At 39.0% G+C, this 24,045-nt stretch overlaps 1 protein-coding gene across 3 annotated transcripts in view; it reads left to right on the top strand.

Annotated features, from left to right (window-relative positions):
• The window catches only part of TMTC1 (transmembrane O-mannosyltransferase targeting cadherins 1), a gene marked incomplete at its 5' end in the record, with an annotated part of 259,484 nt that overhangs the window by 102,500 nt on the left and 132,939 nt on the right, over positions 1–24,045 (top strand). For 2 of the 3 annotated variants that reach the window (XM_082851098.1, XM_082851096.1), the window contains 2 exons: positions 18,575–18,656; positions 19,805–19,908. The exons of the other annotated variant lie outside the window; for it this stretch is intronic. In XM_082851098.1, coding sequence (XP_082707224.1) covers positions 18,575–18,656; positions 19,805–19,908 — 186 coding nt within the window. The remainder of the gene's footprint in view (positions 1–18,574; positions 18,657–19,804; positions 19,909–24,045) is intronic. 3 annotated transcript variants of the gene reach the window in all.

Here is a 24,045-nt window from a genome sequence, read left to right as displayed (position 1 = left end):
TGTAAATTGATAGCTAGATCTAGAGGTTTGATTGCATTCAGGCTTTCTATTTTTGGCAAGAATACTTTGTAGATGGTGTTGTATACTTCCAGGAGAAAGTAAATAATTCTGGTTGTTTTTCTTTTTGTAAAGTGAGTTGCCTTATGCCTAGATCCATTATTTCAGTAGGCATTGGAAAATAGTGCTTTTCTAATTCTGTCATTCTCTATTCATTCATTAGCTGGAATATCTACCAAGAGAAACATTCCTTCATGAAATATTTGGTTACCCTGGGGGTACAGTTTTTATAAGCAACACAGATGCTTGATTTTTGTGCTTTATTTGCTAGTTTTTCTGTTGATGTTCAAATGTCCATCTTTGGTCAGTGGAAGCTTTCTCCAGGTTGGTCCCTAAGTCCTTTTGATGCAGCCATGGTTGTCTTCCCTGATATTCCAGATATTCCATGATCATCTTATACATTTTCTACCCTAGACCTGGAAACCCATTTCTCCAAAAGCTTGTGGTTCATTTTGTGAGTGATGTATAGGACCAAAATTAGGGCTTTCACAGTGCCCATTGCTACTGAATAATGACTGTTTCTAGGACTTTTCAGTGGCAAGTTCTGTCAAAATTGATTATCTTTAAAATATGAAAGTAGGTAATGAGTTCATTCTGATACTTTCAATTCACATTTAGAACTGCAAGGCTTTTGACCTCACCGCATCCATGGTGCATCTCTATCTCCCTTCCTGCCACTGAAAATTGTGGCTCCCAACACCACCAGCATAATTACATATTCGTTTTACCCCACATTACTCACATGACAGTCTCAAAATAACAAAACCAATGCGACCAGGAACAATATGATTATTAAAAGTAGTTTGTGAGTTTTTAATAATTCTTTTTGTTTTTAAAGTATATGGTGTGAGATATATACCGTACAATTACTGTTTTAAACTTACTTGATATAGTTCCTGTCTGTATAGTTATGGCTCATTTGTTTCATGCTGCTTTTGATTTTTAGGGTTTGTTATTTTCTTGGCTTTGATTTTGTTTTATAATCATATAAACACTGCTTCTAAATCTACAAAACAAGGTCACTCAGAGAGGTCTATCCCAGTCCTCTCTGCTCCGTTGGCTCCCTCTATCTGTAGGTAACTCTTTCTTCTTTTTTCCTTCTTTATCTTCACCTTTTCCTTCTCTTTTTCAGTTTAGTTTAGCTTTAATTTAAAGTAAATAACTCTCCCTCCTCCCATCTTAAATAAGCGGTAGCATATTATACTTTTTTCTCACTGAGTAATATATCCTAGAGACTACTCCATAGCAGTATATTAGGGTCATCACTATTATACTGTCATAGCTCCTTAAGAATTACCGAGGTAGCCCAAATGATTTCATTTTTGTCTGCTCTTTAGCCTTTGCTTTTCATATCTGCTTTTGAAGATTCTATCTTTACATATTTTTAACTTTTTTGTTTTGTTTTTTGTTTTTTTATGGTATGCGGGCCTCTCACTGTTGTGGCCTCTCCCGTTGCGGAGCACAGGCTCCGGACGCACACGCTCAGTGGCCATGGCTCACGGGGCCAGCCGCTCCACGGCATGTGGGATCTTCCCGGACCGGGGCACGAACCCGTGTCCTCTGCATCAGCAGGCGGACTCTCAACCACTGCGCCACCAGGGAAACCCAAGATTGTCAAATTCTTTTTAATTTCTGGTGTAAGCTTGATTTGAATTTAGCTTTAAAATATCAACCTCTACTACAATCAACCAGGCAGCTTTATAGTCCAGTAAATTCAGTCGTTACAGTTCCATTGATTGCACATGTAGGGGACTCGGTACAGTTTTAATGGTTGTTAAACACTTGTTGCTTCCTGCTCTCCCTTCTTCTTTTTGTTATTTTAACAAAATGGTACTGTAAAGAATACCTTATATTGGCTTATCCAAGTAGAAAAGATTTGTCTGACAGCTAGAAAATATGGATGAGAAAACTCTAGTTCTCATGTTTCCAGAATTTACAAGCTCAACCAATTAGTAGATATCTTCCAGCAGAGAAACACTTGTTTTTGGTTAAACTCTCACTCATAAGAAACAGCAAGTCATGGATTAAGAGAGAGAGTGTGTGTGTCTATAGCAGGGAGAAAAAAACTAATTTTGCAGAATTTATGGTTTGGTTACTCCTTAGCATTTTATTCTACTTCACTCCACTAACCTGCTAGAGGATGGCATACAGGGTGACCTTCTCCTCCTGGTTTTCCCAGGACATTCCCAGCTTGGGCACTGGAAGTCCCATGTCCCAGCAAGCTCCTTAGTACTAGGAAGACTGGACTGGTTGGTCACACTTGATGTCAGTCCAGCCTCGTGTATGGAAATCTCTAGGCTCGGGAAACTTCAGACTAGACAATTTTCAGAGGACTTTTAGTTGGGCTTAAATTTAGTTTAGGACAGGAAAAATGCATTTGTTAAAATAGCTGTCTCAAATTGGGCCCTGATATCAGTGGGGTTTGTAAAGGGAGTGTTAAGACTTACATGATCAAGATTTTTAAATTTTCATTTTGATGAATTAAATGCCTTCTGTGCAAAACACTAGGCTGAATCTACAAAGGAAACTCAGCTGAGTTAAGACACAAAGAAGCACTATTCTTTAATTGAACATTAAGTGACTTTGCACATGGTTTGGTGATTGGAAACATAGCAACACTGTGATAGTATGTCAGTGAGAAAATGAAATTGGCTGCAAAGGAAATGGGAACTAGATTAAACAAGTGGCTCTGGAAGTAATTAGGACAATGAAGCTGTCTAGTGGGTATTAAATAATAATGGATCAGGGCAGCTGTTGGTCTGTAGCGGAAATTATATGAAGGGGAAAAAGCTGTGTGGGCACGAGGCATGTTGGGTGGTTGATGTTTGGGCCAGGGCACCTTTTGCTCTTTGGGGTGAATTAGGAGAAAGGCCCCCTTCCTCAGGGCAGATGCAGCCAGCACCGGGGCGCACGGTTGTTGATTGGCGCATGAGCTGGATTCCAGCCCTTTTCGTCCCCTCAATTCCACTCCTCAGTCAGCTCGCTCATGCAGGAACAACCTGCATTTGAGCATCTGACTTCAGTATCCAAGCTGAATTAAAGGAACCCCATGAACAAGAAGAATGCCAAAAGCCAAATGAAAGCTTGGTCTTCTACGAAAATATTTTGTTTCTTTCCCTTCTCCTTCCAAGAAGGAGGGAGCTGATAGAACTTGAGAGAGATGAAACCCTTTTTCCATCCTCATCCTAGCTGAACTTCACAGTTTTTTGTTTTGTGGCCATGAAGGATAAGCCATAGGGTTTAATCATTTTCAGCTGGGTTGTGGTCACTATTATAATGATGGCTACTTTGGGTGCCTTTATGAGCTGGGCACTGTTTTGACCACCTTCCATAGCTCACCTCATTGAAATCCTTTCAACAACCTTGTAAGGTAGAAATTATAATGACCATTTTATGGCTGAGGTTCCCGAGACCAAGGGAGATTAACGGGCTTGCCTCGTCTCCCAGGTTCACCATGTCCAGCATCCACTGTATATCAAGGGAGGCATAATCTGAGAGCTTAGGATGAGGGACCCATAGAGATTTCACCTGGCAGACAGGCATCATATACAGAGATAATTAAAACTTAGAAAACTGTGATATTGTAACAGTATTTTCTAAATGTTTAGTTTGGAACATATAAGCAAAATATAAATAAATATAATTAAACATGTGAATATATATATGAATAATATTACAGGGACTGGAAGTTCTAGTTCCTTTGGCAACTTTTCTACTTAGGCTTTTTATAGTATGTTTAAAATGTAACCCTTCGGTCTAGAAGGAAATTAGAAGAAAGTTTTAAAAATTATGTAACCCAAAGAAATATGCATTTGAAAAAAAATGTAGACAATTATTATGGATTCCTAACTTATGCAATAACAATAGACATTATATGCAAACATTAAAACTCTGACAATTCATATGACTAATGGTTGTTTCTATGTTATGTGTACTCTGTGCTAAGAACCGCTGTGATTCTTGTTTTTACTGTGAAATCTTAGTTATAGCTGTCTCCTCAGGATCTTTCAGTGTGCATGAGCTTTGGAATTTAAAAACAAAACCAGATTGCCCAGAGTTGAAGTATTAAAAGTCTTGAATTTTTAGTAAATGTCATAACATACATTACGCTCAATGTAAAAAATGGAGTTCCAAGGAAAATAAAACTTGAATCCCCCAAAGTAGGATTCTCGTAGGAAAAGTGAATTTTAAAAATGTTTGCCAAAATCACACAGGAATGACTGACCCCCCACTTTCTGGTCCTTGCAGCTCCGACAGTCAGTCCTCCTTGCCTTAAATATAAAGGGCTTTAGGGGTTGGAGCCAGCGAAATGGGATGTCTCTGGATATTTGTTTCTCTTCTCCTGTGTCACCACTGCTTACGTCCCTGTGAATGGTACTGTGTTTCCTTAGGCCACTTACTCTGCTGCAGGCCTTTGACCACAGCAAGGGCAATGCTGCAGGGAGGTTATTTATTTCAGGAGTAGCCATGGTCTGCAGGAAGCCCAGTCTGCCAAATGTCCTCCTTGGCCTCTACATGAACTCAATGAATGGAACCATGTGTGCTTGGGAGCTTCTGGATTTACTGTCTGTTGTTACGAGTTGCTACAGTGTGCGTCAGGATGCGGAGGTGGGGGGGGGGCGGGGGAGGGTGATGAGTAGGCTATGCAAGGCTTTAGATTGAAAGCTGGATTGGGGAAAGTGACTTTGTAAAGGTTTAAGTGAGACTTTCTCCTCTCCCTGCCCTAAATCTAAGCTGCCTGGATCTGTAGCGCAGACCCCAGCCTAAGTTCCTCTCCCAGTTACAAGCATGAAAGTGGGATAGAGAGAGACCTAGCTGGGCCAGCCTGGCCTCTGTTCTACATAGATGCAACAGTGGAGGAGAGACCAAGAAAGGATGCTGACCTGTAACACAAGATGTCCTCTCCCATTAGCAGTGGTGGCCCAGCCTATGTCCTGGGTACCTAGGGAGCAGGTCAGAGTTGGGACTGTGGGGAGAGGCGGTCCTGCTCCAGGTACTTAAAGAGCCCTAATGACAAGGGTGACACCAGGTGAGGAAGCTTAGGGGAAAGATAGCTGCCTGGTTGAGATGGCTTTGCCCACATGTGGCTGAGCAAAAGGCAGGTGGAATCAGCATCAATCATATTTAGGTATATTCTACTGCTGTTCAAGCCATCAGGGTTTTATAGTTTCAATTTAACTTTTCTGCATTCAGATTTCAGACACTTGACTGTGAAACACTGAGGAGTGCAGCAAGTACAGGAGTAGCGGCTCCTTTGCTGTGTTTGCAGGGAGCCCTCATTGCCCAGGGCAGGCTGTGCTTACTCCAGTCCCTGTGCAGCAATATGGGCACCCCTGCTCTTAGCCCCTTCTGGCTTCCCCTGCTCTCCCATCTTTTGTCCCTCTAGGCCCAGGTCAAGTCTCGCCTATTCCCTACATCCTCCCTTCCTTTTCCAGCCCATGTTGATTTCTTCCTTCTCTGAACTCCTTTAGTCCTTTATCAAGTGAACTGCTCCTTGGGGCTGTTAAGAAAGTACAGAAAGGTTGGTGTAGCGTTGAGACGTGGGCTAGGGAACCAGGTGCATAGGTTCAAGCCCCAGTTCTTCTAATTACTGGCTTTATGATTTCAGGCAAGTTCATTCACTTCTTTATGCCTCAGTTTCCCCATCTATAAAATGAGAATAGCTATAACGCCTGCTTCATAGTTGTTATTTGTTGTTGTTGGTGGTGTGTGCGTGTTTAAAGAGTTAATGCATGTGCTTAGAACAATTTCTGGCCTATGTTACGCACCTAATAAATGTTAGCTGTTATTTAAATGTTAAATATATGCATTTAATCCTTTCATATATTGCTTCTAATATTCAATATTTTGCTTGTTAAATTGAATATTGCTGGGGAGAGGGTTTAAGATAGCAGCATTGGAAGATCCTGAACTCACCTCCTCTCATGGACACAACAAATCTATAGCTACATGTGGAATAATTCCCTCTGAAAAGGACCAGAAAACTTGATGAACAGAGTCTCTACAATAAAGGGTGGAAGGACAGCATTGAGATGGGTAGGAGAAACAGAGATACAATCTTGTCAAAGAACAAGCCACACCCCAGCTGCAGCAATGCACAATCCGAAGGAGCATAAAGGTATGGATCCTTTCCCTGAGGAGAGAGGGATCCAAGCTCCATGTCAGGCGCCCCAACCCTGTAATTCTGCACAGGAGAGATGAGGCCCCAAAACACCTGGCTTTGAAAGCCAACAGGGAAGACACCCAGGAAAGCCATAGAGCTACAGGGGATGGAAACCTGCTTTTAAAGGGCTTACATATAGACTCACTGTAACCAAAAACCAGTATGAAAACACTATATTAAAAAAATGCATGGGGCATAGGTGAAGGGGACCCACTTACTAGTCTTGAAGCATCTGCTGGAGAGGGATGCTCCCCAGGAACTGAGACAATGGTGGGGATCATTTTTATGACCTCAGGCTACCTTGCTAATTCTGGCACTGGCAGGTGGCATTTTGGAAATCTCCATCTAACCTGTTAGCACCAGTACACACGTCTTTCTGAGAGCCCCACATGCCCCTGCACCCTCAGCCGAGCCTCATAACCTGCCAGGCCCTGCAACTGTTTTGGAGGCCAGCCCCACCCACCAGCATACCACAGCAGCAGCCATGGCCCCATCTCAACTAGAGGACACATAGCCTACATAGGGGACCTCCCTTGAATGGGAAGGTATAACGTTTATAAATGTATATGCACCCAACAGAAGGGCACCATGATATATAAAGCTAATATGAATAGACTCAAGGGAGAAATTGAAAGCAATACAATAGTAGTAGGGGACTTTAACACTCCACTTATATTAATGGATAGATCATCCAGACAAAATCAATAAACATCAAATGAAATGATACATTAAACCACACTGACTTAATTAGGTATATAGAGAGAATATTCCATCCGAAAGCAGCAGAGTAGATTCTTATCAAGTGCATATGGAAGATTCTCTAAGAGAGATTACATGTTAGGTAACAAAACATGTCTAAATAAATTCAAGAAGATTGAGATCATATCAAACATCTTCTCCAACCACAATGGTATGAAATTAGAAATCAATCACAAGAAAAAAACGGAAAAAACTACAAATGTAGAGATTAAACAACATGCTACTGAATAACCAACAGGTCATCAAGGAAATCAAAGGAGAAATAAGAAACCTAGATACAAATGAAAACAGAAATTCAACATATCAAAAATCTATGGGTTGTAGCAAAAGCAGTTCTGAGAGGAGAGTTCATAGCAATACAGGCCTACCTCAAGAAACAAGAAAAATGCCAAGCAAACAGTCTAACTTTACACCTAAGGGAGCTAGAAAAAGAAGAACAAATGAAGCCCAAAATTAATATAAGAAACGAAATAATAAAGATCAGAGTGGAAATAAATGAAATAGTGACTTAAAAAAAATAGAAAAGATCAACCAAACAAAGATTTTTTGAAAAGATAAACCAAATCCACAAGGCATTAGCTAGACTAACCAAGAAAAAGTGAGAGGGCTCAAATAAATAAAATCAGAAATGAAAGAGAAGTTACAACTGATATCACAGAAATACAAAGGGTTGTAAGAGACTGCTATAAACAATTATACGCAAACAAATAGGGCAAAGTAGAAAAAAATGGATAAATTTCTAGAAACTACAGTCTTCTTAGACTGAATCATGAAGAAATAGAAAATCTGAATAGATCCATTACCTAACAAGGAGATTGAAACAGTAATCAAAAAGCTTGTAACAAACATAAACCCAGGACCAGACAGCTTCACTGGAAAATTGTATAATACATTTAAAGAAAATTTAATGCCTATTCTCAAATTCTTCCAAAAAATTGAAAAGGTGGAAAACCTTCCAAATGCATTTTACAGAGGCAGCATTATCCTGATTCCAAAAACAGACAATGACATCACAAAAAAAAGAAAATTACAGGCCAATATCCGTGATGAACATAGATGGAAAACTCCTCAACAAAATATTAACAAACCAAATCCAACACTATATTAAAAGGATCATACACCATGATAAAGTGGGATTTATTCTAAGGAAGGAAGGATCATTCAACACCTGCAAACCAGTCAACATTATACACTACATTAACAAAATGAAGGATAAAAATCATATGATTGTCTCATTAGTTGAAGAAAAAACATTTGGCAAAATTCAATATCCATTTATGATAAATTTTTTCAACAAAGTGGGTGTAGAGGGAATGTTCTTCAACATAATAAAGACCGTATATGACAAATCCACAGCTAACATCATACTCAACAGTGAAAAGCTGAATGTTTCCTCTAAGGTCAGGAACAAAACAAGGATGCCCACTCTCGCTGCTTTATTCAGCATAGTATTGGAAGTCCTAGCCACAGCAGTTATATAAGGAAAAAGAAATAAAAGGCATCCAATCTGGAAAGGAATAAGTAAATCTGTCACTATTTGCAGATGATATGGTACTATATATAGAAAATCCTAGACTACACCAAAAAACTGTTAGAACTAATAAATGAATTCAGTAAAGTTACAGGATTCAAAATCAATGTACAGAAATCTGTGGTCTTTTTATATACTAATAATGAACTATGAGAAAGAGAAATTAAGAAAACAATTCTATTTACAATTGCATCAAAAAGAATTAAATACTTAGGAATAAATTTAACCAAGGAGATACAGGACCTGTACACTGAAAACTAAAATACTGATGAAAGAAATTGAAGAAGATACAAAAAATGGAAAGATAGTTCATGTTCAGGGATTGGAAGAATTAATATTGTTAAAGTGTCTGTACTACCCAAAGCAATCTACAGATTTGGTGCAATCCCTGACAATATTTCAATGGCATATTTCACAGAACTAGAAAAACTAATTCTAAAATTTGTATGGAAACACAAAAGACCTCTGTCAGCCAAAATAATCTTGAGAAAGAAGAATGAAGCTGGAGGTGTCACACATCCTGATTTCAAGCTACACTACAAAGCTATTGTAATCAAAGCAGTATGGTACTGGCACAAATACAGACACGTAGATCAATGGAACAGAACTGAGAGTCAAGGAATAAACCCACTCATCTATGGACAATTACTATACAACAGAGAACAAAGAACATACAATGAAGAAAGGACAGTCTCTTCAATAAATGGTGTTGGGAAAACTGATGCAAAAGAATCAGATCAGACCATTATCTTACACCATGCACAGAAATTAAGTCAAAGTGGGTTAAAGACTTGAATATAAGACCTGAAACCATAAAATTCCCAGAAGAAAATGTAGGCAGTAACTACATTGACTTTGATCTTAGCAATGTTTTTTATGATTATGATATGTTTTATGATATGATTCCAAAGGCAAGATAAAAAATAAAATAAAAAACAAACAGGACTACATCAAATGAAAAGCTTTTGCACAGTAAAAGAAACTATCATAAAAACAAATAGGCAACCTACTGAATGGGAGAAGATATTTGCAAATTATATATCCAGTAAGGAGTTAATACCCAAGATATATTAAGAACTCATAAAACACAACAAGAAAACAAATGACCCAATTAAAAATTAGACAGAGGATCTGAATTGACATTTTGCTCAAGAAGACTACAGATGACCAACAGGCACATGGAAAAATGTTCAACATCACTAATTATCAGGGAAATGTGAATCAAAACCACAATGGGATATCACCTCACACCTGTTAGAATGACATATCAAAAAGACAAGGTATAACAAATGTAGAGGATGTGGAAAAAAGGGAACTGCTGTACACTACTGGTGGGTCTGTAAATCGGTGCAGCCCCTGTACAAAACAGTATGGAGATTCCTCAAAATAATTAAGTAGAACTCTTAATACTATATGAACCACCTATTCCACTTCTGGATATTTATCTGAATATCACAAAAATATTAATTCAAAAAGATTTCGGCACCCCTCTGTTCATTGCAGCATTATTTACAATAGCCAAAATACGGAAACAGCCTAAGCATCCATCCAATACTCCTCAGTCATTAAAAAGAATGAAATCCTGCCATTTGGACCTTGAGGGTATTTTGCTAAGTGAAATCAATCAGACAGAGAAAGATAAGTAATGTATGATTTCACCCATATGTGGAATTTAAAAAAAAAAAACAACGAACAAACAAAAACCCAAAAACTTATAGATACAGAGAACAGATGAATAGTTAGCAGAGGAGGAGGAGTTGGAGTGTGGGGGAAATGGGTGATAGGGGTCAACTGTATGGTGATGGATGATAACTAGACTTGGGGTGGTGCTTACTCTGTAGTGTATACAGACGTTGAACTATAATGCAGTAACCTGAAACTTATATAACAAAAAAATTAAACATTGTTGTTGGAATAGCTTGTTGTTTTTCACAGAGATGTAGTTGTAGCGGCCTTTTTGTTGATTTCCTGAATTGATCAGGTATCTTCTGGTATCCTGAATTAACATCCTTTAAAACATGTTATTGGTACGTTTGTACTTCTGAGAGTAGTATTTGAAATTTAATCATCTTCCTGGAAGGTGAAAACATATTCAGTTGGCAGGGATTGAAAGATAGAAGAGCATTGATGGTTAAGAGCACAGGGTGGTTTTATATTCTGACTCTTCTGGCTTACTACCTGTGGGACCTTGGGACAAGTTACTTGACCATTAATGCCTCGGTTTTCTCCTTGTAAGAGGAAGATACTAAGAGTGTACATCTTATAGGAATGTGCTAAGGATTATACACATAAGAACTGTGCCAGGGGCACAAAAAACTTTCACTACTATTATTGTTAACAGAATGTGTGTTTCTTCAGTTTACCAGGACAATCCAATATCAAATACTCTTTTTCACTAGCTTAGTTGTACTTGAATTTCTCAGCCCACTTATCCCAATAAAGGGGATAAAATCAGAAGGTGTGATGATAGTTTGTCTGTTTTTAATCTCTTTCTTAGTGCAAAAGTTTACTTGTGTATCTGCACAAATATGTATTGCAAGTAGCAGTGATTTCATTTCCATGGGTTTCTTAGAGACTCTGGTGTACGAGTTTGGACTGATGGGCATAAAGGAAAACCCATAGCAAGTGCTGTCTTTCAGCATCGTTGGAGACGAGACAGTGAAAAGGCGTGCAGTCGGGCATCAGAAAAGTCAATTCTGGTTTGGATTCACTGCTCACCAGGTCTGGATCTGCAAGATGAGGCCAGTGCTGTCTGTCTGGCAACCTCATGTGGATCTTTGGAGGATTAAATGTTAGACTGGATTGAAAAGCCCTTTGACATAGAAAATGCCAGACAAATACGTAATATGCATCTTCTTGTGATACGTTCCTATTATGGCAAATTAAATATTCTGGTTAGTATAAAGATTTTATGCATGCACTAAATTAATGACCAATTAACATAAAATTAAAGTATGTTAAGAAGAAACTTAACACCCAAATCATACTGCTAAATAGACGTAACAACACAAGCTTTTCTTATTTATCCTTATGAAAAGGTCTCTCCACCTACTTGGACTAGAACCTCACATCTGTTTCTAAATCTGATATCTCAGGAACTTCCAGAATAAGTTCTGTCCACCATGTTCCCCTTTGGACTTTTGGGCCCTTTGCTCTCTGTTATGGACCTCAGTGTGGACGCGGTACCAGTGTCATACAGTGCCGATGCCCCACTTCTGGAAATCAGATTGGGTCATCTCTGCCTCAAGCCCTTCACTGACTGCTCACAACCGTCAGAACAAAGCCCAGACTCCACAGTGGGATGTGAAGAACCATGGTAACGTGGCCCCAGCCTGCCTCTCCAGCCTCCCCGCTCAGCCTTCTGCCACTATTAAATCCTGCAGCTAGATGACCGTCTCTCACTTCCTCATCCTGCTTCCCAACTCTCAATCATAGGCCTTCGTATATGTGTTTTTCACGTTTTCTCCTCGCCCAATTCACCCCTCCTCTTCCTCAGGTGTCAGCTTCATTGTCCCTCTCTTGGGGCATCCTTATCTCCCTCTCCGTTTCTGCTTGCAGCTCCTCCTTGTGGGGCTGGCTGATCCATATCACGGTGCAGTCACACCCTCCTAATCCTGTTCACCTTCTCCTTGTAGCCATCTCTTCTCATTTAGAATTTCTGAATCAACCCACTGTACATGGAGTTTGCATTTCGACCTGCAGCAATCACTACATACATTAACGTTTAAATGGATACCTCTTAAAAGACGCCTCAAGAATTGTGCACTGCCTCAGCCCATTCATTGCTTTGAAAAGTTTTTATTATAGGTTTTATTGTAGATCAGTACTAACTGATAAAGATGAACTTTATCATTTTTAATTAAGTAGAAGTCACTGTGTTGTTACCAAGCAGAAATGCCATTTAATAAATAATCCATGTTGAAAGTGTACTGAATAAAGCAACTCCGTTTTACTTTTATGCTGTATCGAGTAGCGGGTGCTGTGGATTTGGGTTTGGATCTCACCTCTGCCACTTGCCAGCTTCGGGATCCTGAGTGAGTACCTCCTTCAGCCTCATTAACAAGGTGGGGACAAGTATGGACTCACAGCGCTGGTATGAGAACTAAATGAGATTTAAAAGGTAAAGCACTTAGCACAGTGACTGACATATATTAAATGCATTAAGTGTCCCCTATTATTAATGAATTGAAACTAGCCTGCTACTTTAATGACAAGCAAGAGTGATAATCACCAAAACTGAATTTTTGGTTTACGTATAGAAAGAATAAGAATTGGTGCCTCCGACTAAATTCATTGCAGCAGGAATATAAATTAGCCCCTCTGACTAAATTAATGAAGCCTGAACTCATTGACCTTTGACACTAAAGGAATGTGACCTTTTGCAAGTCAAATAACACTTTGGGGCTCTTTTTCTTTTCACCTGTAAAACTACCTGAGCTGTTTCGATCCCTTCCATTTCTAACTCTGATTTTCAGAATGGTTAAAAGAGCTGAAATCATATCCCCCTTTGCCTTCTCTGTCTTTATTTCCACTATTCTATGTGTGATAATCTAAATATTTCTTTGCAAGTAACCTGCTGAGCTGAGTTTAAATTTTCAAGAAGAAATGTTACCAGAGCCACAGAATGGGGTACTGAAAGTCACTTTGGGTTTCTGAGTAGATTGAACTTAGAAATTCATTTTATCTTAAAACAGCTCCTTCCCTTTGGAATCTGCATTTGAATATCAAAGAAGACATCAAAAGTAGTTCTGCTCCTCTATAGAATGCCACTGGTTATTGCAATTTAGGTGAGGCACTTTATGGGTTCAAGGAGAGTGCAATCAAAGAGACAAACCGAAGACACTTAAATTTCTTTTGTTGTTTTTGTTAATCTTTTCATCTTTTCTAATGTGAGCTATGTCTTTGCTACTTTGGTCAACTGAGAGATCTTTTCTCTCTCTGTTTCAAAGAGAAGTAGGATTTCTAAACTCCTACTTTAAAAAGCCCTGAATTCAAATTATTTTTCTTTCTTTCTTTTTTTGGTCATAGTATGTGACTCTTTGTTAATTTTCTTTACTACCTTGAAAGAGCAGGAGAAATTAAATCAGTATGACAGGTGTTCTAGAAGGAATTTTGTATATAGCTTTCTATAATTTATTAGTATATTGATTTTTAAAAAATTATTTATTTTGGCTGCGACAGGTCTTAGTTGCAGCATGTGGAATCTTCGTTGCAGCATGTTGACTCTTAGTTGCAACATGCATGTGGGATATAGTTTCCCAACCAGGGATTGAACCCTGCATTGGGAGCACGGAGTCTTACCCACTGGACCACCAGGGAAGTCCCAGTTTATTAGTGTATTACTAAATAGTAATAACTTGTAGCTGAGATATTTGCCACTGGAGCTGTTATTAAGGCAAAAATTATCAGGTTTCTGAGAAGGGCTGGATAGTCTAATATAGTATTCTCATTTAATCCACCAGGAATCCTTCAGCTCACTGTCCAAACCCCAAGCAGTGAGTTTGTACCCAGTCTAGCACTGGAGGGTAAGGAAAACACAAATAAAGAAAAGAGGGTGAGTGGGGGCAGATAAATCTTTTTAAAATTCTGTTAGGGTCCCTAAACATTTATTGATCATCTTGCTGTATGTATCAATTAGCTATTAACACAATAATTCTGTGTTAAAGTTCAGTGACTTAAAATAATAAGCATTCATTTAACCCTCAAGATTATGGGGTTGGAGGCTTCCCTGGTGGCGCAGTGGTTAAGAATCCGCCTGCCAATGCAGGGGACACAGGTTCTAGCCCTGGTCTGGGAAGATCCCACATGTGGCAGAGAAACTAAGCCCGTGCGCCACAGCTACTGAGCCTGTACTCTAGAGCCCGCGAGCCACAACTACTGAAGCCTGAGTGCCTAGAGCCCGTGCTCTGCAACAAGAGAAGCCACCCCATGAGAAGCCCGCGCACCGCAATGAAGAGTAGCCCCTGCTCGCAGCAACTAGAGAAAAGCCCGCACGCAGCAACAAAGACCCAACGCAGCCAAAAATAAAAATAAATAAATTTAAAAAAAAAGAAAAAAGATTATGGGGTTGGTGACTTTGTTACCGAATTCAGATCTCGGATACGAGAGACAAGCGCTGGTAGAGACAGAAAAGTTCCTTTTATCAGAAAGCTGGTTATCTGGGGGAAAGGCGGACTTGTGTCCCAAAACCGTCTCTGAATGTTCTGTGTGACTCTGAAAGTTTTTAAAGGGAAAAAGGGGAAGTAATCTCAGTTAATCATTGAAATAGGGGGTCAGAGTCATTGCCATCCCCCACTGTGCACAGGCCTGTGGGCCCCCTGTGATCTTTTTTTAGATGCTTATCTTGTTCACACAGTTTGTTTATGAGATTACTGAAGGGGAAAGCTAGGGAAGAGATCTGGTCATCTGTTCGTTACTTATTCTTCATTTCTATTTCTTTGATCTAAGGAAAGAACCAACAGGTTAGGCAAAGTGTTGTGTGATCAAAAGATTTGAAAGGTTTGGGCCAGAAGTTAGTTAAAATATAGCTTTGCTAAAGTGAAAAGACAAAAGGGACCTCCTGCAGAGAGTTCTTTCCTGAAAAAAGCTGCTTACAACTTCGGGTGGCAGGTTGTCCTGGTCTCACCTAAGACCTCTCAATGGCATTTGAGGACCGAGTATCTATGGAGGGTAACCTCAGTGAGAAGTCCCAGTTAGCTCTGAGTATTTGAACATGATCAACTGAGGAGGTGGGTGTTAGTAGTTAGAAAATTTGGGGTCAGAAAACTTGGGGTGTGAGGTGCACAGGTTAGGAAATTCATTTTGGATAATCTTGATCTTGCTTTATTTGCCTAAAATCAGAAATCGTTAAAAATGCAGAATTTGGTAATGCCGATACCCCAAGCTAATGTTAAAATATTTTTTTCATGTGCATCAGCAAATTTCAAGGGTCTGCTTAAAAGTGAGGGATCAACTAGTATTTGCTTCACCCTAATTGCTTGGCATTCCTTTTTTAAAATGTCAGTAAGTTTTTCTATGTTTTTCTTTATTTGTCATCTTTGATGTCATCAGTTGGTGAGAATATCCAAGGATCATAATATTTTGAACCTGAGAGGGACCCTGAAACCACTGAGTCTAACTGTCATTGATATAGCAAGGAAATGAAGCTCCTGTAGATTTCTACCAAGTTATGCAACAAATTAGTTTGAAGCACAAGAATAGAACCCTGGACCCTTGCTTCCCATTCTAGTGGTTTGGTTTTGTTGTTGGCATGTTCTCTGGCTTTGCAGGGAAAACAATGGAGAATTTGACTGAAGTTGAAAATTAGCAGTGGTGGCATTTGCATATCCTTGTGTTTCTAAGTCATGCTCAGCTATATTAACTTGTGATTGAAATGAGTAGCTGAGATAATCTGATAATATGGTTAAGTATTACTTCTAGTTTTTCAGTGTCCTCCTCTATTAAGAAGGAATTACAGGCTTCCCTGGTGGCTCAGTGGTTGAGAGTCCACCTGCCGATGCAGGGGACGCGGGTTAGTGCCCCGGTCCGGGAAGATCCCACATGCCGCGGAGCAGCTGGGCCCGTGAGCCATGGCCGCTGAGCCTGCGCGTCCAGAGCCTGTGCTCCGCAACGGGAAGGGCCACAACAGTGAGAGGCCTGCGTACGGCAAAAAAAAAAAAAAAAAGGAATTATAATGTTTTTCCTCAAGGAATTGTTGAAATTACAAAGAAATTAGTACATCACTTACGTTTGTATCTGATACATATTATTTGCTATTTTTATTATTATTATTATTTGTTGTTTCTAATTCACAGACATCATGGACTAAGGGGGAAAAAATTCTACTGTCCAATTTCATTGTAGGAGGGAGAGGAGGAGAAGATGCAGAAAATTCACCTCTTAGACTGCTCCATGTATGAGCTAGTAACCTCAGCCTCTGACCTCGTGCTTACCACAAAAGGGGGGCCATGTCATTTTGGCTTATTTTCTCATTTAATTTTGGTCAACAACTGGAAATTGAAATCTTGAAAGGAGGTCATTTTTTTCAGCCACTGCTCCCTGTGTCGTTCTAGGCTTTCATTGCTTTGGGATGCTACATTTAAAGAGTAACTTATCTGACACCTTTAACTGAACTTTTTGAGGAAATAGAACTTCTCAAGGAGGAAGAATTTGCAAACAAAGCGACACTTTATAAATGTCTCTGAAATAACCATCACAGTGAGCTTTCAGTGAAACAAAATATGAATTACCTAAGTTTAACATCTGAAACCCTGTGGTTTGTTTTATATAAGGCAAACCACTTCTAATTTTTCCAGTGTGTTAAAATAAACAAGCAACAGAGGGAACCTGAGAAATGAAGTTTCTAAAAGCAGACCAACCCAAGAAGAACTTTTTCATTCAGAAGTGTTGCAACCCTTTTCCTTCCCACACTGCCATTCCCTTTCCCTTCCTGCTGCCACTTATCCACACCCTGTAAAGGAATAGCAGAAATGTCCAGGGTTGGTCTTTGTTGAGTTGGCCTGAAAATGATGGTGATAGAGGGGGAGCTGAGAAAATGCACGTAGCAGTGCTTTAACTTTTTGGAATCACAGACCTAGCTGACACTGGAGATCAAAGTCAAGGACTTTGCCTCAAAGAAATGCACAGATGCAGACATACACAAAATCTCCTGTGCAGTTTCAGGAAGCGGTAAACTCCCTCAAGCCCATTTCAGGACAGAAAAGATGCACCTGCCTCCTGAGAGCTGACAGTATTCCTGGCCTTACTCCTTGCCAAGCTCTCTTTTGAGAGCTGAGAGAAGAAAGAATTTAAATGTAATGCTTGGTGGTGGATCCAGTCCAGAGCTTGCTAAGAGGTGGCTCTGTGTACTGTTTTTTGGAAGAAGAAAAGGGAAGCTAGAAGGAAGGGACTTGCCCCTTAGTGACACTGTCTCCTCCTTACGGTGCCACTTGGATGCACTTAGCTGTAACAAAACAGGAACCACATGTATTTTGTAAGCAGTCAAGTTAGACATTTCTTTGTGAGCTGCTAACCCACTCAGGCCTTCAAAAGGATGTCTCTCCTTATAGAACATCCTTGCTGTGTGAAGATACCACATTCAAATGCAGATTTTAAGAGTTTCTGGGGGAGGATTCCTTTGAGGAAAAATTAGACTAAAAAAAGTAAAAGAAAAAAATGAAAAAAGGCAGGGGAAACAAGGATGAGGTGGGAAATGTTTGCTGGATTATGTGGTTCAGTTTGACTTTTTTCCCTACACTTTGTACAGAAATTTGCCTGTAGGTGAAAAGGACTTTAGGGTTTCCTGAAGTTTGTTGACAATCTCCTCTTGCTTCCCTTTCATCGTCTTTATTAAAACCAGCCAATCACATGTCTTCTATGTGGATGAGTACAAGTGGGTGAACTGTGGGAGATGCAGGGTCCACACAAGTTGCTGCCCCTCTAGAAGTGACATTCTTGTAACCTAGTCTGGTTCCAAAGGTCATAGGCAGATGAGGAAATTATCCACTGCATATGGGTGAGCTCTGTTTGACCACCAATGCTTAATAACTTTGTTACCTTGGATAAATTACTTAACCTCATAAAATCTTAGCATCCTTTTTTTTTAGGGGTAAGACATTTGTGATCTAGTTTGTGGGTGGAAGACATTATCCCTCTCAAATTACATTCAGTAGGCAAATTAAATCTTATTTTGTTTAAGATCATCCCTGTGACTAGTGTAATCATATATTTGCCAGAATACCTGGGTTATTTGGGATTAGATGGGATAGTAATATTTATAGCTAACTAGTTTACAGTTAGGTTGTGTTCCATATATTATCGCATTTATTCTTCACAACTTTCCTGTGAAGTAGATACTATTATTTTCCACTCTTTTATAAGTGAGAAAGATGTGCAGAGATATTAGAAAACTTGCCCAAGATCATCCAGACAGTAGGCAGCAGAGCTGAGGGATTGAAACCCATTTGGTCTGGTTCCAGAAGCCATGCTCTTAGGTATGAACCTTTCCAGCCTTCTTTTGAAAGGAAAACATTATTTGTGGTAGACTCTGACACTTATTTAAGATGTTTTTTTCTTTCCTGTTTCAGGTATCTGACAGCAAGCCGCAATAGAAATTTCTTGCTTACCATGAGGCCATTCTTAAAAAGGGCCATTTTGGTCATAAGTTATGTAAGTACATATATGCTTTTGAAATATCTGATAAGAAATATTTCACTTTAATTTGACTCAGAGACATGATCCAGATTGTTTGAGTCAGCAGTAGCGTCTAACAATATGATCTTACGATCAAAGAATTTACACGCTATAAATGTTACAAAGCCTTGGAATGTATGTATGGAAGCATTCTAGGGATATGTGAACTCAATGACACCAGCAGTATTAACTATAATACTTTTTGTGCCGTTTTCAAGGTGCTGATGCTGTGTTGTCTCTGCAACACAAACCTGGCTGTATCGGTTATCTAGTGCTGCACTTATATAAAAAGCATTCATGAAGTAAGCCAGTGATATTCATGGGAAAAAGTCCAGGCTTAACTACCTCCCAAAATTAATCTTTACATTTTATTGAAGCAAAGATTTCCCTCTGACTTTATCAGAAACAACATAATTGGTCCTATTGAAATGAGAATGACATCTAGAAGGTCTGTGTGGGTGCATTCTTCTATAAACAGAACTTATCGCCACAGAAGTGTCTCTGGCCTCTGGTTTTCTTATGCATCTTTGCAACAGGATAGCACCATTCAGTGATAAAATTCCACTGAGTAGACACAAAAGGTGTTTCTTGGGGTTGTTGAAATAACTCTTGCATGAGTGGTCTGCTCCAGAGCATTTGAGAGTTGGAGCACTTCCAAATGTATTTATTCAGGACACAGAAGTATCATCTATTAGAGTTTAAGTTAACTTTCATGGGGCTCTGTGAGAGGGATGGTTAATAACCTGGGCATTGGAGACCAATGACATGGGTGCAACTCCTGGATCTTGTAATTTACTAGCTGTGGGATTCTGGGCAAATTGGGAGGCCTCAGGTGGATGGAAAGCCTTTAGTGGATAACAATGGATAACAGCTAATAAGTGCTTGAAACTGATGACTGTTATTAAGATTTGCTTGCCTTTCCATCCTCACCTTCATTGTTTACTCTTCCCTCTACCCAATTACTTTCCTACTCATCTTCAATGTAAGGATTTTACAGAAATGTTCGCTAGGAAAAGTGTTTGTAGATCAAAATATTTGTAAAGCATCTGAAAGTATCCTCCAGAAAGGTGGGGCTTACTCTTGACAATCAATGATTTTCTTACCAAATCTTCTTTTCTCTGAAGGTTATTGTTGTTCTGTACTTCCGTCTGTGGATAATGGGAGGATCTATGCCCCTCTTTTCAGAGCAGGATAATCCAGCTTCATTTTCACCTTACATTCTTACAAGGTCAGTAGAAATACATTTTTTTAAGTTTACTTGGTATTTATCTGGTTGTTTTAAATAATCTTAAACGATATGTTGTCTTTGCATTTTAAGGAAAGAAAGGTTGTGTTCTATTCAGGGCATGTGGAGAAAAGAAACTACTGTTTAGATGTTTGGAATTCTTTTCAACAAATGGTGCTGTTTTGTCAATATTATTGGTATTGTTCTCATATTGGTATATATTTGTTTACTCAACAAGCATTTTGTTAGCACTTATCAATAATAAATATCTATTGAGGGACTTCCCTGGTGGCACAGTGGTTAAGAATCTGCCTGCCAATGCAGGGGACACGGGTTTGAGCCCTGATCCGGGAAGATCCCACATGCCACAGAGCAGCTAAGCCCGTGCGCCACAACTACTGAGGCTGCACTCTAGAGCCCGTGAGCCACAACTACTGAGCCCTCGTGCCACAACTGCTGAAGCCCGCGTGCCTAGAGCCCGTGCTCTGCAACAAGAAGCCCACGCACTGTAACGAAGAGTATCCCCCGCTCGCCGCAACTAGAGAAAGCCCATGCGCAGCAATGAAGACCCAATGCAGCCAAAAAAAAAAAAAAAAAAAAAAAAAAAGCTTTTGAGTGGCTCATATGGCAAATGTTACAGGACAATGCACTGAGAGGTGTGTAGAGGTTGATTGGACATTATAACTACTTGTAAGGTTAAAATCAGCAGGGAAGTTGAAAGTGGCGAACAGAAATGAACAACAATTTTTGCTAAGATACAGTCAATTATATCTTACCATTTGTCCTTAAGAGATTTAGGATAGTGGATCAAGAAGTGACGTTGACCAATGAATCTTGTTCATTGAGAGGGTTTTAATTCCTTACCCAATCTGCTGTGATGTACTCCTGACACTTTCAGATATAATTATATTTGACAGTTTTCATAACGTTTCTTCAGGATATATTATTATATAATGTTGATACATTAAGGTGTACTGTTCTTAAATTTTCATAGTTTTATGTTCTTTTTAATGTTTAATATCATTTTTGTAATAGTGACCTTCCCTTTTCTGTGTTTGCAAAGACATAATAAATCTGAAACCTTGACCAACAGCACATTTATATTTCAGCTTACTTGTATCTCTTAGGGATGGGAGATTGTTGGATTTTGTTTTTATAAAGCCAGGCTTGCTTTATTTCATTCATTTACTTTATATGTTTTAATTGATAAATTTCTACTCTTTTTTCATTGTATGGTCTTCTTTTTTGTTCTCAGTGTTTTCTGCCTTTCTAAAGACTATTTTCCATTCAAAAAGGATACTTCCAATTTGTTTGACCCATTTTTCTAATAAATGTTATGTCACAGTTGTTTGCATTACTTGCAACATCTATTTGTGTTAAAAAATCTTGAATATGCTTCAGAAACCATATGGTATACAGCCTCCAGTGTTGGCTTATCCCTTTGTGATAGTCTAGAGACTTATAAATTGTTGTTTATGTCTTATATTTTTCAAAATATTGTTCAATTAGTCCATTCATTAAGCTTGACATCTGTAGCCAGCTTTTCGTTAATATTGCAATCTACTTGTCCTTTTAGGTTTCTCTCACTGGCTTTCAACATCTCCAGGGCTCCTTGTCTGGATATTTTTAGCTCATTGAGAAATTGTTTCAGGTTCTGCAGCTCCTTCAATAGCTATTTTCTGCCTTTAAGCGAAAAAAAAGCTTTGCCAGATCCTGGTCTTGCTTTTGGCTCCATTTCCCTTGGCCCTCGGTTGGTCTCCCTCCAAGCTTTCTTGTCTGCTGAATTTGAGCATTCATTCTTGTCTTTACAGTTAGATGCAGCCCATTCCCCGAGCGTACCAGTCTCCAAACGCCAAGCTGCACAAAGCAACAGATGGATGAGAACAAGAACGTATTGCTCTCAACTCACCAACCAGTCATTTCATTCTTATCTCTGTCATCAGCAAACACGTGCCTACCCCACTGTCCTTGGTGTCAGGACAAGGTGCTTTTTGTCTCTGGCTCACTGCCCTTCTGTCTATACCATCTTAGCTGCCAGGGGGGTCAGGTTGCATTTTTATTCCTGCTGGTGGTCAAAAAAAGTTCTTTGGTGGAACCTCTGGCAGAATTAGGATCTTGGGCCGGTCATTCACCATGTTCTACCTTTCACTTCCAAGGTTTTTACGTATTTTTTCTGAGGGGTCTGATACACATTTCATCCAGGACTTTCTGTCTGTGAATCCATCTGAATGACTATTCTCAGGCAATTCAATCAATATAAAGTGATAGAACAGAATATCCTAACATCTTTATATTCTCCCACTTGTAAAAAAAAAAAAAAAAACACGTATCTTTCTGTTTTTGTGTTTCATCCTTAAAATACATAGACACCCTGGGACATTTCAGTGACAGTTGCTGTAAATGGCCTTTCACATTCCTCTAAGATAGCTGCATTATAATTGACTCTTTTAAGCATCCAGAACATTGTCTTTAATTCCTTTCCTGAGTAAAGTTTCTAGTCTTCTTGCATAATTGTTTGACCTCTGGTATAATGATGATTCTTAAACTGGATTACCTTAGTCTGTTTCCAATTCTGTTGGCTTTTTTTTTTTCTTCTCATCAGCTGTACAGTTTAGCTATGATTTGGCTGGCTCTGTGAATCTGTCTTTACCAGTCAAAGGTTTGTCAGTCAGCTATGTCAATTGATCTCGTTATTGCTTCACATCTTTTACTGGATTTATAAACTGAACAACTTTTATAGCATCTTGGCTTCTATCTTGCAAGGATATCTTCTTTTAAAGTAGGTATAATAACTTTATTATCAGGTGAGAGTTTTCCAACTAGCTTTCTCTTCTCTTAATAATTGTTATAGTTATTAATTACATGTAGTTTTAAAAAATATCCTAATAGATTTTAAAAGTTGCTCGGGGGCTTCTCTGGTGGCGCAGTGGTTGAGAGTCCGCCTGCCGATGCAGGGGACACGGGTTCGTGCCCTGGTCTGGGAAGATCCCACATGCCAAAGAGCGGCTGGGCCCATGAGCCATGGCCGCTGAGCCTGCGCGTCCGGAGCCTGTGCTCCGCGGCGGGAGAGGCCACAACAGTGAGAGGCCCGCGTACCGAAAAAAAAAAAAAAAAAAAGTTGCTCGGTCAACTCTTTGGTTTTTGGTTTGTTTCACATGACTTCTTCTGATTTTAGTTCTGAGATTCCTTCTCTTTTAGGTGATCCACTCCCATGTGTTTAGCTAAGAGGAAATACCCCGCCATTTTCTGCCTAACAAAACAGATGCAAAATTGTGGTGGTATGCTCATGAGAAACCTTTGTTAAGAAAAATTATCTCAGACATGAGAATAAGAAAAAACATGACCGTGGCATTCACTGTAATGTAGAACATTGTCTCACAAACCTAGAGGAATACAACTTTGGTTGACTTATTATTCACACTTACTGTATTTTACAACTCTGTCAACTTAGAATTTTATGTATAGAAATCTGACAGGTGAGATTATTTCTTTTCTCTCAAGTAGAAAATAAAATTTCAAATGTTAGTTTTATTGCCTTGCAAGACATTGGGCAAATTTGTATCTAATTCACCAGCCTCATTCCTTTTTATTTTTTCATGAACCATGAAAACTTGTTTTTCAAATTTAGTTTGTATATATCGACACATATATACTTATATGTTTCTTATATATATTCAATTTATATTTATATTTAATAACAGCTTGAGATATAATTTAAATGCATATAATTCATCTGTTTAACGTGTACAATTTAATGGTTTTTAGTATATTCACAGAGCCGTGCAGCTATCATCACAATCAAATTTAGAACACCTCCCCAAAAAGAAACCTCATATCCATTAGCAGCTGTTCCCTATTTCACCCCAGTCCCCCGGCCTTAGACAACCATTGACCTACTTTTTATCTCTATAGAATTACTTATTTTGGATATGTTATATCAATGGAATCATATGATGTGTGATCTTTAGTGACTGGCTTCTTTTACTTAGTAAACTGTGTTCAAGATTCATCGTGTCATAGCATACATATATTAATATTTATTTCTTTTTTATTCTGCAGTAGTATGCCATTTTATAGATACCTCACTTTTTATTTTACCCTTTATCTGTTGATGGACGTTTGGGTTGTTTCCATGTAATG

Source organism: Leucopleurus acutus (assembly GCF_964270905.1).
Source record: "Leucopleurus acutus genome assembly, chromosome: 11".
Lineage (NCBI taxonomy): Eukaryota > Metazoa > Chordata > Mammalia > Artiodactyla > Delphinidae > Leucopleurus > Leucopleurus acutus.
The sequence above is the reverse complement of the archived record's forward strand: the minus strand, read 5'-3'. Positions and strand labels throughout refer to the sequence as shown.